The 15,769-nt window shown below is 40.5% G+C and overlaps 1 protein-coding gene across 1 annotated transcript in view; it reads left to right on the top strand.

The window, feature by feature from the left end:
- Positions 1 to 15,769, top strand: part of LOC142747938 (V-type proton ATPase subunit S1-like) — a 146,766-nt gene that overhangs the window by 87,473 nt on the left and 43,524 nt on the right. Inside the window, exon 6 of the mRNA XM_075855054.1 lies at positions 11,494 to 11,579. Within this exon, the coding sequence (XP_075711169.1) occupies positions 11,494 to 11,579 (86 nt within the window). The remainder of the gene's footprint in view (positions 1 to 11,493; positions 11,580 to 15,769) is intronic.

Genomic DNA, 15,769 nt, shown 5'->3' with positions numbered 1-15,769 from the left:
GTATATAAGAAAAGGCTTCTGTTGAAAATACCCTAAATAACCTGTCTAAAAAGATTGCTATGTGACTGGAAATAGACTCTGTACGCAAGACTATAGGTCGCCCAGGTGGATTAGTGAAAGACTTGTGTATTTTGGGTAACGTGTACAGCACTGGTGTCCTAGGGTTTTCCATGATTAAATATTCAGATTTTTTTTGTCAATATTTCCATCTAACAAAGCCTTGTCTATAATACTTTGTATATGTCTCATGATTTTAAATTTGGGATCAAAGGTTAATTTTTTTATATACAGTTGTATCATTCAACTGTCTAACTAACTCACCTTCATATTGGGTCGTGTCCATGACAACCACAGCACCACCCTTGTCAGCAGGTTTAATGGTGATGTGGTCATCATGGACAAGAGCCTGCAATGCAACAATTTCATCCCTAGACATATTGGGATGTTTAAAAGGAATATCCACACTGGTCTTTTTAAGCTGCTCAACATCCCTCTTAACTACTGCAACAAATGCGTCAAGTGCTGGAATGTAATTACTCGGCATGAAACTACTCTTATTGTACAATTTGACATCATCCAGACATATCTCTGAATTTTTTACCCTGGTAGTAGGTGTTTGTTCGGCAAACCAACATTTCAATTTTATAGATCTAAAAAAATTATTCAGATCGCTATCCAACTGGATCCAACTGGACCGTATGGGATGATGGGCAGCAGGAAAGGCCCTTGTTCAGGACCAATATTTCCTTGGGACTCAAAATTCTAGATGAGATGTTGATCACTAAGTCCTCTTCCTTTGTATCGCTCCCCTCGTCATTGGTGGTTGTGGTCTCATGGTTCTGGCTCCTCTTTGATCATTGATGTCTTCTCCCACCCCTCCTGGTGTGTTTGGAACCAGTGTAGGGGTTCCTAAAAAAGAGGATGAGGATGATATTTCCTTGTTAAGTTGACTTGACTCTTGTCGTCTCCTCCATTTTCTGGTGTCATTTTGTTGACCTGTATTTCTGCCACGCTGATTGTCCTTCCAATTATAGATCCGGCCTTTGCGATAATCCTCACTATCGCGTTGCCACTTCCTTCTTTTTGTATCTTCCTGTTCATTTCGGAATTTTCCAGAGTGAACCTGGAGATCTGTAGGGAATTTATCATATTCCTGTGTCTCCACTAAGGAGATCAATGCATGGTCAGTATCTTCTATGGATTTTGTAACCATAGTGATCTCTTGCTTAAGATACTCTATATTTAATAGAATTACGTCAAGAGAATACTTGTTTGATAGTTGTTGTAACCGATTACAATACAGTTCACTTTGTGAAAATAAATTAGGTCTGAGGGTGGACCTCATTCCTCTGGGAATCATCTTTGATTTATAGTATGCCCCAAGTGTAGTAAGATGTAGGGTATGGCGATGGGGTCCAATGTGGCACCCACGTACGCAAATACATACATGAGATACATTGAGGAGATGTTCGTCTATGTGTCCCACCACTTCAGTCGCGTCCTGAGGTGGTGGCGATACATAGATGATGTCTTCCTCATTTGGATAGGTACCGATAGTGAACTCCAACTTTTTCATGCATTTTTAAATACTATCGACTCAACGGTGAAATTCACTCTGGTTAGTTCGGATACATCTATCCAATTCCTTGATGTATCAGTTAATATTCAGGAGGGTAGTTGGACTACTGAGCTCTTTATAAAATCAACAGATAGGAATAACTTATTAATGTTCAACAGCAATCATCCACGTTCCATGATAAAAAGTCTCCCTACAAGTCAATATATTCGTGCTAAATATATTACCAGTGTAGACAATAAGATTGACAGCACTCTCCAGAATATGGAAAACAAATTCCTTTGTAGGGGCTATCCAATATTGTCCCTTAAACGTCAAAGGACAAAAGTGGAACAAATGCAGAGAGATACATTGCTAAAGACTCAGACACGTAGGTTATTACCTGCACGCATACCCTTCGTTACTACATTTGTGGAAAACCGTGACTCCATCAATAAAATCATATTAAAATATTGGCCTATGTTGAGACACAGTTTATCAAATATACCTGAAATAAAAAATAATCCCTTATTTTCATATCGGAGACCACCCAATTTACAAGACAGACTGGTAAATTCCGATATAGGTCCTGTCAGAATAAATAGACAAACCTATTTTACCAAAAGTAATACAGGTTGTTATCCCTGCCTTAATTGTAATTAACTGTTCCTTGATACAAAAAGGACCAAGATTCATCCATCCTCAAACTAAACGGTCATTTGATATAAGATTTTACTTGAATTGCATATCTGACCATGTTGTATATATTCTGGAGTGTCCTTGTCACTTTCTGTATGTTGGAGAAACCTCCCTTGAGTTTAAGACACGGTTAAACAAACACCGATATACCATACGCGAAAAACGGTTGGATCTCCCGGTATCAAAGCATTATACAGAGGCAGGTCATACGGAGAGAGACATACGGATCTGTTTGATAGATCATGTACCAATTCCACGCAGGGGGGGTAATCGTATAAAACAGCTTAAATACAAAGAATTACAGTGGATAGAGAGATTACAAACATTGAGATCTAATGGCCTCAATGTTGATTTTGTGACGTATGGTGTGATTTAGGGACCAGCTTGCCCACAAGAAAGGATGCGTTGGTTATATACCCTCTATGTATATGAACTAGTGCACATATTTTTATCATATTTAGCAAATTCTAATATTGGATATCTTTTTCAGATCACCTATAAAGATTTTCTCAAGTACCTACCATGTCTACTTTGGACCCATTATCCCGGTTTGTGTATAAAAAAGGCTTATAAGTATGTTGTATGCTTTTGTAATAATATCTGATGCGCTGTTACAAATAACATTGTTATTAAGGATGCCCCTTTTCTTTGAATACATTTTGTCTTTAAGGATATGCTGTACAAATAGCTTAATAATATGTTACTTTAACTCCATTTTTTCAGTTTAGATATATATTTTTCTGCTAACATACACACTGTGCGTTTTAGCAGCGTTTTTTTGCCAACATTTATTGTTGATAATATTCACGTTTTTACGAACGGGCTCTTTTCTGCAGTGATATTAATTTACTTACCACTTGATACAGGACATGATTGTCATTTCTATAAGCATATATTTATTTCATCATATATTTTGGTTCTATAGCCGAATATCTAAATCAGAGCTTTTATTACTTACATTTCTTCTGCAGCTAGGATGAGCCCGTCACGTAATTTGAACAGCGCATGCGCCGTTTTGACAGAGCAGACTGAAATACAATTTACATTACTAAGATGGCCACTGTTGGCTTCACAGTGATCATACGTAGGCGTATATGTGCGCATTGTATTTAACATATTATAGTGAATGGAGGTTAATATATGTCTAAATCGATACTTTATCCACATAGTAGTTCTTCATTTATACAGTTACAATGAGTGGTTACTTTGTACATACGCTACTTGTTGTCACGCAACTATCAGGCGTAGACTCCTTCACCAAAATGGCCGCCGTTGACATCAGATTTACTATGCGCATGCGCGAGTGTGCGCATTAGATTCATGGATATATGTCATAGAAGAGCGCCGTTCCACTCCTACGGCGCCGGAAATACACACTGGAACATGGATCCATGGTATCACATGGTAACTGTTTTTAATTTGTATGTATTGTTTACACATGTGAGCAGTTAATGTCAAGCTCACCAATTATCACTTCTGTACTTATGTATACAGCGATTTCAATTTTTTACATGGATGATTATGTGTCTTTATCACTATGTTGTACGTATATGGAAATTTTTCACCAGTACAATGTTTGTATAATTGTCTTTTTCTACATTTATACTAAATCACTTGTTAATGGGACGAATTGTCTGGTCCGCATATATTTCACTTTTGTATGCACTGTTTGTATGCTTGAAAAAGGCTCCATATGTAGAGCTGAAACGTTGCACAAGGGCTAATAAAAAGGCAATTTTTTCACTGTGACTTGGAGTGCTGCCTATTCTTGGACGACTATCTATCTATCTATCTATCTATCTATCTATCTATCTATCTATCTATCTATCTATCTATCTATCTATCTATCATCTATCATCTATCGTAGCCTGGATTTGAAAAAAAAGTGAGATTGTTCTTTGTTGAAAAACAGAGGTTGGTGACATTCTCGGTAGCTATAGCTACAGTTGTCACCTTTTTTCATAGAATGCTAAATAATGTATTATTGTCTCTAAGGGCATCAGAATGCTTTAATAAGAAGTACACATGTGTTTGGAACATCCTTCAGAGTATTTTTACCCAGGATTATCAAGAAGAAAACAGAAATAGAACTGATATTCAGAAAAAGAGACTAGTAGCAAACTCCTACACTTTTAACTAGCCAAGGTTCAACTAAATGCATTATTTACTTGTGTTTTCAACTTATAGCTGTATGACGTCAATACATTTCAACTATAATTGCACTAAGTTATTTTTTTTATAATGATGGTGTTTGTAGGATTTTATACTCTACTTTAAAATAAAATTTTCCGAGTTCGACTTGTGTTTCATGGCTAATTCCACTTTAAGACAATTTTTGATCTCCTAAAATAATGCTTGAGTCAATCAGTTGTGATTACATGTCAAATAAGGGTATGTGCACACACAATTGCAAAATACGTCTGAAATTACGGAGCTGTTTTCAGGCGAAAACAGCTCCTGAATTTCAGACGTTTTTGCATGTACTCACGATTTTTGCGGCGTCTTTTACGGACGTAATAGGAGCTGTTCTTCATTGGAGTCAATGAAAAATGGCTCCAAAAACGTCCCAAGAAGTGTCTTGCACTTTGACGCAGGCGTAATTTTACGAGCCGTCTTTTGACAGCGACGCGTAAAATTACACCTCGTCTGAACAGAACATCGTAAGACCCATTGCAAGCAATGGGCAAATGTTTTCAGACGTAATGGAGCTGTCTTTTCAGACGTAATTCGAGGCGTAAAACGCCTGAATTACGTCTGAAAATAGGTTGTTTGCACATACCCTAAAAGTCCAGTTTGGAGCCCTTTAAATCTTATATTAAGGAATTGCATTATAAAGAATTCCCAAAAACAATGTAGTTACTAGAATAATCCCCTCTACAAATTATAGTGATTAATAAGCCTGCATGACGTCATGACAGCAGCCCCTATACTATGAATAGACCATAATACCAGCAACACATTCACAAAATACAAACAGGTATAAGAAGCACCTGTATTCTGCTGATAATACCTGGCAGGAAGTTTGTTTTACTCTCAATTATGCTGGCTTGCTAGCAGAATTACTTCTGTTTGTAAAGGTAGCCAGAATCAGGTTTTAGACAAAGTGTGGCCCTGGGCAAAGTTAAAAGTGGGGTCCCAAATGCTGAATTAGGGCCTGTTTACATCTGCGTCAGGCTTCCGTTCATGGGTTCCGTCAGACCTTTCCATCAGGGGAACCCATGAACGGAAACCAAACTCAAACCATAACTTTCCATTTGCATTACCATTGATTTCAATGGTAATGTTTCCGTTGCTAATGGTTTCCGTTTTTGTGTCCGTTCCGTAAGGGTTCCATTTTTTTGGTGGAAACAATAGCACAGTCGACTGCGCTATTGATTCTGCCCAAAAAAACTGAAACCTTATGGAACGGAGACAAACAGAAACCATTTGCAACAAAAGCATTACCATTGAAATCAATGGTAATGCAAACGGAAGCTATGGTTTCCGTTTATGGGTTCCGCCGACGGAAAGGTCTGACGGAACCCATCAACGGAATCCAAACGCTGATGTGAACACACCCTAAGGCTGAATGCACATGTTGCATATTACGTGCGGATTTGCCGCCCGTATTTTCATGCGGCATATCCGCAGCGTAATACAGTACCAGCAAAGTAAATGAGATTTCAAGAAATCTACAAGATGCTGATTTTTTCTGCACGTAAATTGACCTGTGGTGCGTATTTTAAAATCTGCAGCATGTCAATTTATCTTGCGTTTCTGCTTGAGAATTTTATCTGTCTAGTTTTAAAGAAAAACGCACCAAAATACGCAGCATAAAAACGCATCTATTTCCACATCAAAATGTAAAAGCTGCACCTAAAACCACATAAAAAAACGCACCATGAGGTTTGGTTTAGCTGCGGAATTATTTGAGTATACCTGCGGTTTTAAATTAAATTACGCAATGTGTGCATTCAGCCTTAGGGTATGTTCACATGGCCTATTTTCAGACGTAATTCAGGTGTTTTACGCCTCGAATTACGCCTAAAAAACGCCCCTAATATGCATACAAACATCTGCCTATTGCTTGCAATGGGTTTTACGATGTTCTGTTCCCACGAGCCTTTATTTTACGCTTCGCTGTCAAAATACGGCGCGTAAAATGACGGCTTGTCAAAAGAAGTGCAGGATACTTTTTGGGACGTTTTTGGAGCTGTTTATCATAGACACTATTGAAAACAGTTCCAAAAACGGCCGTGAAAAACGCAGCGAAAATCGCGAGTGGCTCAAAAAACGTCTGAAAATCAGGAGCTGTTTTTGCCTCAAAACAGCTTTCGTAATTTCAGACGTTTTTGGTCACTGCGTGGGAACATACCCTTACTGTATCAATAATGCAGTTAATTCAGAAGCCGTGTGCAGAGAACTGCATCGCTGATTTCTGGCAGGTCCAGAAGTGTTAGAAACCCCAAAGCATATGTCCCCCCTCTCACACAAAAAAATTATCTATATACATATACAGTTATTATATCATACCACTATACCAGATGAAATATTACCTGCATACTGTTACTGAACACAACTCACAATTATAAGACCAGTATTACCAATAACACAATATAAGGTCCAAATAATACATTCTGTTACTGAATAATACCGCCACACCATAACCACATAGTGACTGAATAATACCACTATACCATTACTGAGTTATGCCGCCACACTATAACCACATAGTGACTGACTAATACCCCCAGTCTGTTACTGAATAATACCGCCACACCATAACCACATAGTGACTGACTAATACCCCCATTCTGTTACTGAATAATACCGCCACACCATAACCACATAGTGACTGAATAATACCCCCATTCTGTTACTGAATAATACCGCCACACCATAACCACATAGTGACTGAATAATACCACTATACCATTACTGAGTTATGCCGCCACACTATAACCACATAGTGACTGACTAATACCCCCAGTCTGTTACTGAATAATACCGCCACACCATAACCACATAGTGACTGAATAATACCACTATACCATTACTGAGTTATGCCACCACACTATAACCACATAGTGACTGACTAATACCCCCAGTCTGTTACTGAATAATACCGCCACACCATAACCACATAGTGACTGAATAATACCCCCATTCTGTTACTGAATAATACCGCCACACCATAACCACATAGTGACTGAATAATATCCCCATACTGTTACTGAATAATACCACCACACCATAACCACATAGTGACTGAATAATACCCCCATTCTGTTACTGAATAATACCGCCACACCATAACCACATAGTGACTGAATACCCCCATTCTGTTACTGAATAATACCGCCACACCATAACCACATAGTGACTGAATAATACCACTATACCATTACTGAGTTATGCCGCCACACTATAACCACATAGTGACTGACTAATACCCCCAGTCTGTTACTGAATAATACCGCCACACCATAACCACATAGTGACTGACTAATACCCCCATTCTGTTACTGAATAATACCGCCACACCAAAACCACAGTGACTGAATAATATCCCCATACTGTTACTGAATAATACCACCACACCATAACCACATAGTGACTGAATAATACCCCCATTCTGTTACTGAATAATACCGCCACACCATAACCACATAGTGACTGAATAATACTCCCATTCTGTTACTGAATAATACCGCCACACCATAACCACATAGTGACTGAATAATATCCCCATACTGTTACTGAATAATACCACCACACCATAACCACACAGTGACTGAATAATACCCCCATTCTGTTACTGAATAATACCGCCACACCATAACCACATAGTGACTGAATAATACCCCCATTCTGTTACTGAATAATACCGCCACACCATAACCACATAGTGACTGAATAATACCACCATACCATTACTGAGTTATGCCGCCACACCATAACCACATAGTGACTGAACACCCCCATACTGTTACTGAATAATACCTCCACAACATAAACACAGTCACTGAATAATACCCCCATACTGCTACTGAATAAAAACCACTATGCAAAGACCAATATTACCACCATGTAGTGACCATATAGTGGTAGATGCCCAGACCAAGGTGACGACTTATTCCAGCCACTATTCATCTCTGCAGAATTTGACACACAGACATGTTGTTTTCTCGCTTTTCCAGCACCCTCCACACCTATACCCAATCCTCTAAACAAACTCGTAATCCACAGCGCCCCAGATGGTAATAATGAACCCTCAGTGCTCGACACAATGGAATTGGCCATTAGTAACCGTGCCCCATTTGTGCCCCCACAGTAATAATGCCACATTTTTGCCCACACAGTAATAATGCCCCCTTTGTGCCTCCTGTAGATACCACTGCACATAGACCACTGTAGATATCACCACACACAGACCCCTGTAGATAGCAGCAAAGTCCTCCCCCCTTGTATAAAGTGTCACACAGCTTCCTAGTAGATAGTGCCAGACAGCCACACCTCACAGTAGATAGTGCCACACAGCCCCCCTTAGTAGATAGTGCCACACAGCCCCCTCTTGTATATAGTGCCACACAGCCCCCCTTGTATATAGTGCCATATAGCCCCCTTGTATATAGTGCCACACAGCCCACCTTGTATATAGTGCCATGCAGCCCCCCTTGTATATACTGGGACACAGCACACCCTTGTATATAGTGCCACACAGCCACCCCTTGTATATTGTGCCACACTGTCCCCTCTTGTATATAGTGCCACACAGCCCCCCTCCATTGTATATAGTGCCACAAAGCCCCCCTTAGTATATAGTGCCAAACAGATAGTGCCACACACAGACCCCTGTAGTGTGCGCCATACACAGCCCCCTGTAGTAGCACCACACAGACCTTGCAAATAGTGCCATATGGCCCCCAGTAAATAGTGCCACACAGACCCCCCTTAGTATAGTGCCACACAGCCCCCTATTGTATATAGTGCCACAAAGCTCACCCTTGTGTATAGTGCCACACAGCCCCCCTTTTATATACTGCCACACAGCCCCTTGTATATAGTGCCACACTGTCCCCTCTTGTATATAGTGCCACACAGCCCCCTCCATTGTATATAGTGCCACAAATCTCCCCCTTATGTATAGTGGCACACAGCCCTCCTTGTATATAGTGCCACACAATCCCCTTGTCTTTAGTGCCACACAGTGTTCCCCTTGCATACAGTGCCACACAGCCCCCCTTCCTTGTATATAGTGCCACACAGCCCCCCCTTGTATATAGTGCCACACAACCAAATCTCCCTTGTATATAGTGCCACCGGGAACCCTCACTTGTATATAGTGCCACACTGTCCCCTCTTGTATATAGTGCCACACAGCCCCCTCCCTTGTATTTAGTGCCACACAGTCCCCCTTAGTATATAGTGCCAAACAGCCCCCTGCAGATAGTGCCACACACAGACCCCTGTAGAGTGCGCCATACACAGCCCCCTGTAGTAGCGCCACACAGTCCTTGTAAATAGTGCCATACAGCCCCCCCAGTAAATAGTGCCACACAGACCCCCCTTAGTATAGTGCCACACAGCCCCCTATTGTATATAGTGCCACAAAGCTCGCCCTTGTATATAGTGCCACACAGCCCTCCTTGTATATAATGCCACACAGCCCTCCTTGTATATAGTGCCACACAGCCCCCTTGTTTATAGTGCCATACAGTCCTCCCCTTGCATATAGTGCCACACAGCCCCCTTCTTGTACATAGAGACACACAGCCCCCCCTTGTATATAGTGCCACACAACCAAATCTCCCTTGTATAATAGTGGCACACAGAACCCCTCACTTGTATATAGTGTCACTCTGTCCCCTCTTGTATATAGTGCCACACAGCCCCTCCCCTCCATTGTATATAGTGCCACACAGCCCCCCTCCCTTGTATATAGTGCCACACAGTCACTCTTAGTATATAGTGCCAAACAGCCCCCTGCAGATAGTGCCACACACAGACCCCTGTAGAGTGCACCATACACAGCCCCCTGTGGTAGCGCCACACAGTCCTTGTAAATAGTGCCATACAGCCCCCCAGTAAACTCATCTTTCTAGAGAACGCTGAGCAGGGCCCAGCACAGCACTCACCTGAGCGCTTCTGCCGCTTCATTTTAGCGATCAATGGGGGTCTCAATGCTCGGACCCCCACCGATGAAAACTTCTGACATCTCACTATGACATGCAGGGCTGGACTGTTACTATTGTAATAGTTCAGACTTTTACGGACGCGTCGATACCAGTTATATATATTATACTAATGTATTGCAGTACATCGCGATTCTGACAGTCTCCTATGAAGCCCTGCCAGAGGCAGAGCTTCATAGGAGTTTTAAAGATGGCTTTTTAAAGATGGAGTTTTAAAGATGACTTCGTCAGACCCCCAGGCAGCCGTGCCAAACAACGGCTCCCCCCGATCTCGCCGCAGGGGGGGGGCATTGGGACGTTATAGGGAGTCGCCTCCCTGTTTTTAGTAATTTAAATGCCACCATCGCTATTGAACGCGGCATTTAACGGGATAAACAAGCGGGATCGCCCTCGAACGGGATCCCGCTCGTTACCCGGAAGTATCGGCTGTAACACACAGCCGACACACTCGCTCTATGGAGCGGTCTCAGCCCGTGAGCCCTCTCCATATTCCCCCACCCGGCGTGCGCCGTATGTATACTGCGGATGTCGGGAAGGGGTTAATAATATCAGGGACATAACTATAGGTGGTGCAGAGGTAGCAGTCATACTCGAGCCTTGGTGCCTGAGGGGGCTACCAGTATTATAAATGGCACATGGTAGGTGCATGGCCATGTTATAGATTTTGCATTGGCGCTTGGAGCTTCAGGCTAAGCTTTATTCACGTCTGTGTTTTGGATTTTGTTTATAATGGACACTACGAAACAATGCTTGATCCGTCGCATGACAATTGGCAGCGGCATCGGATCTACTCTATTAAATTATAATTGGTTAGTCAGGTTCCGCCAGAATATCTGTAATTTTGGTAGGAAATATACACCTGCATGCAGCTCTATTTTTCCTATCAAATTTGATGGAATCTGTGACGTAGGCTACAAATTGAGCCTACAACACAGCTGTGATCAGAGCCTTACTATGATTCATAAATTTATTGCTATATAGCTTGTCATATAAACTAGATATTTAGATATTTAATTCTGTATAGATCTGAAAACACATAAACCTGTTATCTCTTTTTTATTACAGATATACACATTGGGAGAATCACACAGGAACTGAAGAACAGTGGATTTCACTTTACTGCAATTTACACAGGAATGAAGCCATCCAAAGTAATTAAAAAGTTTATATCCTTTAAAGGCCCTCGAAAAGAGTGTCCTGAAGTGTATAAATATATATATATATATATATATATATATATATATATATATATAAATTCATATATATAGGAACAAGCAGAGTATAGGAGCTGCACCGTAGCATGCAATGAGGGTGCTATCCTCAGGGGAAACATGACATGAGACACCAAATATGCACAGTTACAATCCAGAGAAAGAGAGGCAGCACTCCAGTATTATAAAAATCCAAAATTTTTATTCACCCAACATATAGGCAACGTTCCACCTTCCCATTGAAGGCATTTTCAAGCTGTGAATGTGTGTGCTTCAAGCATTTAAATAGTGTGCAAAAATACATATTGGAAATGTATGATAATCAGGCATGATTAAGTTTAAAGTGCAAAGTGCAATACAGTAATACAGCATACAAGTACTGTAATTAATATATATATATATATATATATATATATATATCATAGCAGACAGAAAATGGCAACAGCACACTGTGAACACCAATGTAACCTAAGCCACTAAATATAAATAAATATGCATTACTGCTAAATCTACTTACAATAGGGAGGTTCTTAGTGCACATTTTGATTAAAAAGTGTTTGCCCACCTGCCACGACAAGGCGACCTCTATAAGGTGAGGACCTACTTTGCACATACACCCAGAACTGGGACTAAGCCTACATATATATCTTGGGATTGTAGGAACCAGCATTAAACTAATTAAAATCACCCAGGGCAGAATGGGAGGAGTGCAATAACAAAAAATGGACGCAGTCACTAACCCCACATATATGGATCACATAAACAACACAAAAGTTTGAACTGCACATTGCAACAAAATGATATAAAATGTGTATGCAAGTGCAAGAACACCTGTGACTGCAAATATACAGCAGAAAAAAAATGGCGACAGCACACTGCGAACACCAATGTAACCTAAACCACTAAATATAAATAAATATGCATTACTGCTAAATCTACTTACAACAGGGAGGTTCTTAGTGCACATTTTGATCAAAAAGTGTTTGCCCACCAGCCATGACAAGACGACCTCTATAAGGTGGGGACCTACTCTGCACATACCCCCAGAACTGGGACTAAGCCTACATATATATCTGGGGACGGTAGGAACCAGCATTAAACTACTTAAAATCCCCCAGGGCAGAATGGGAGGAGTGCAAGAGCCAAAAATGGAGGCAGTCACTAACCCCACATATATGGATCACATAAACAACACAAAAGTTTGAACTGTATGTATATATAAAAGAGGCAACAAAAATTTGATCAGCACATTCTAACAAAATGAAACAAAACGTGTATACAGGTGCAAGGAAGCCTAAGACTGCAAGGCAATACAATGTGCAAAAATGGCGACAGCACTCTGCAAACACTAATGCCACCTAAACTCTATAAATAAATAAATATGCATTGCTGCTAAATCTACTTACAATAGTGAGGTTCTTAGCGCAGATTTTAATCAAATTGTGTGAGCCGAACTGCCACAACAAGGCAACCTCTATAAGGTGGGTCCCTACACTGCAAATACCCATAGATTCAGCAGCAATACATATTTATTTATATTTATTTATTTATTTATAGTGTTTAGGTGGCATTAGTGTTCGCAGAGTACCGTCGCCATTTTTGTATATTACATTATGTATATATATATATATATATATATATATATATATATACACTTCAACATTGAAATTGAAACATCAAGAAAGAAAAGTTTTCGAATCGTGAAAACCACAGGAACGATATACAAGTGAACGATATGCAAATGATAAAAAAATGAAAACAAAATATTCCAAACATCTTGATTTATTCAGTATAGAGTATGAGCGCCATGGGCAGAAATACACGCAATTACACGCCTTGGCATGCTATCAATGATGTTATAATTGGTTGTCTGAGGAATGTTATGCTACGCTGAATGCACTTGGGCACGCAAATCTTCAAGATTTTGCAATTGACGACCAATAGCGTTCCAGATGTGCTCGATGGGAGACAAGTCTGGAGACGCTGCAGGCCATTGAAGCACGTTTAGGCCATGCAGACTGCTCAAAGTAGCACGAGCAACCTGCGGCCTTGTGTTGTCTTGTTAAAAAACGGCTTCTGGGACACTTTGAAGAAATGGCCGTACCACTGTTCCATGACCAAATAAATGTAATGCCGAGCTGTTAGTGTACCTGAAATGAGGACTAAAGTCATCTAGCTACCGTATATTATACCACCACACAACAAAATCCCTGGAGTAGGACCGGTGTGAGGTTCCCTTGTTCATGGCGTTGCCCGCGTGGTCTCCAGCTATTGTTGCGTCTGAGACAAAAGCGTGACTCATGGCTGAAGAGGATAGACCTCCATTCCAGCCTCCTCTGCCGTCTTCCTTTGCACCAGGATAGCCTTTGGGAACGGTGGTGTATGGTCAATGGAACACCTCTAGCTGGACGTCTGGTTCTTAGCCCAATGTCGTGCAAACGCCTTTTGATGGTTGCGTCGACACTGGCTGCCGCACTAGGCTTGGGATGTAACGTCCACTTTCACTTGCAGTACAGAATGGATCACTAGGCGCCATTCTTCCAGACGAACAGTCGGTGCAGAGATTCGCCTGCGCACTCCTCTTTATTTCACACCCATTCGTTGTTGTTCTTCCAACCTCGGGACATGCAACGTTGAACAGTGCTGACATCTCGGCCTAGGTGCATAGCAATCTGCCGGAGTAATAAACCAAAGTCTCTCAGTTCAAGGATTCTGTCCCTTTCAGTTTGGGACAAGTGGTGACAACTGTCACGTCGACGAACAGGAGGCATTGCACAATCATCCCACACCACTTGATCCAATTTTTGAGGTTTCAGTTGGCTAAAAATCTTTGCTATCATTCTGGCTTTTATGCCTTCCCACATGCCACGTCATTGAAAATGGGATCATTTGCAGATCTTAGCGACAACTGCTACTTTCTTGATTTGCATTACCTTACGGCTTGCCCTACTTGGTGTTGCAATTTCAACGTTGAGGAGTATATAAACACAGAAAAATAGATTTTTTTTTCTATGTTTATTCAATGGCTTACCAGTTATCCACCTAACATCCGTTAAAATAATATTGCAGACATTTTATACAATACTATTGATCTGTAATATGTTTCTGAAATAAAAACATATTACAGATCGATAGTATTGCGTTTTCCGAGTAAGATGGCATTAGAATGTCATCTCTGAAATGTTCAGAGCAAATAATAGGAACATGATGAATACCATACGTTGGCTGCATATTAGAATATTATCCTTGCCAATACATGCAGCTAATAAATTGATGGTTTAGGATTTGTAAAAGAACGGATTGATATAATATTTCTGTTCCACATTACACTGCGACTTGGACAGCTCAGTACAAATTATTTAATAACAGTCTGAGAATAGTACCTTTGGTTTACAATAGCGTGAGATTTTATACAAAGATTCTTATTAGTCACAATTGTATATGAAAATAACTATTATATAATTTGAGGATATAGCATACACAATTACATAAATTTGTGTTTAGTAATCCATTATGGTACACACTACCATATAGAAAACAAATTGAATGTTTGTCTTTATATAAGTGTAGCTCTAAATATTAAAACAATACAGTATATCCTTTATATTCACTGAGCGATGAGTGCAAAATGTCTCAAGCATAATACTCTCTCCCACGCAGTCAGCCATCTCCCCTATAGAGACAGGTATCAAAACGGTTGTCCAGGGTAAAACACAACGCATAGGTGCCTGACAGTTGACATGACTTGTTTGGTAAACTCACAAATGCATTGTACCAATTCTTTTTATATTCTAGTCTTTGACTTTAATTCCGTAACATCTAGCTGTCAGTAAATCTGGTAAAGACGAGTATAGCATTGAGTGATGACAATAAAACTAGATGGTATGTAAATGCTGCTGATTAATAGGGTTTCCCCACATTAAACATTATGTCATATCTATTTGAAATTCCATAAATGTCTTATCAGTGGAGTTTTCACTGCTGGGACCCTACTTCTCCTGACAATAGTGTTGCCCTATCCCAAGTTCCCAGCGAGTACTTAGCCGCAAGTGTTCGATCACTCTCCATTAAACTCTATGGAAGATGTAGAAACAACTGAGTCAGCTGACACCGTGTTCTTGGCATTGTGG

This window comes from Rhinoderma darwinii, chromosome 3 (genome assembly GCF_050947455.1).
Source record: "Rhinoderma darwinii isolate aRhiDar2 chromosome 3, aRhiDar2.hap1, whole genome shotgun sequence".
Taxonomy (NCBI): Eukaryota; Metazoa; Chordata; class Amphibia; order Anura; family Rhinodermatidae; genus Rhinoderma; species Rhinoderma darwinii.
Note: the sequence above shows the minus strand (reverse complement) of the source record. Positions and strands in the feature narration are given on the sequence as shown.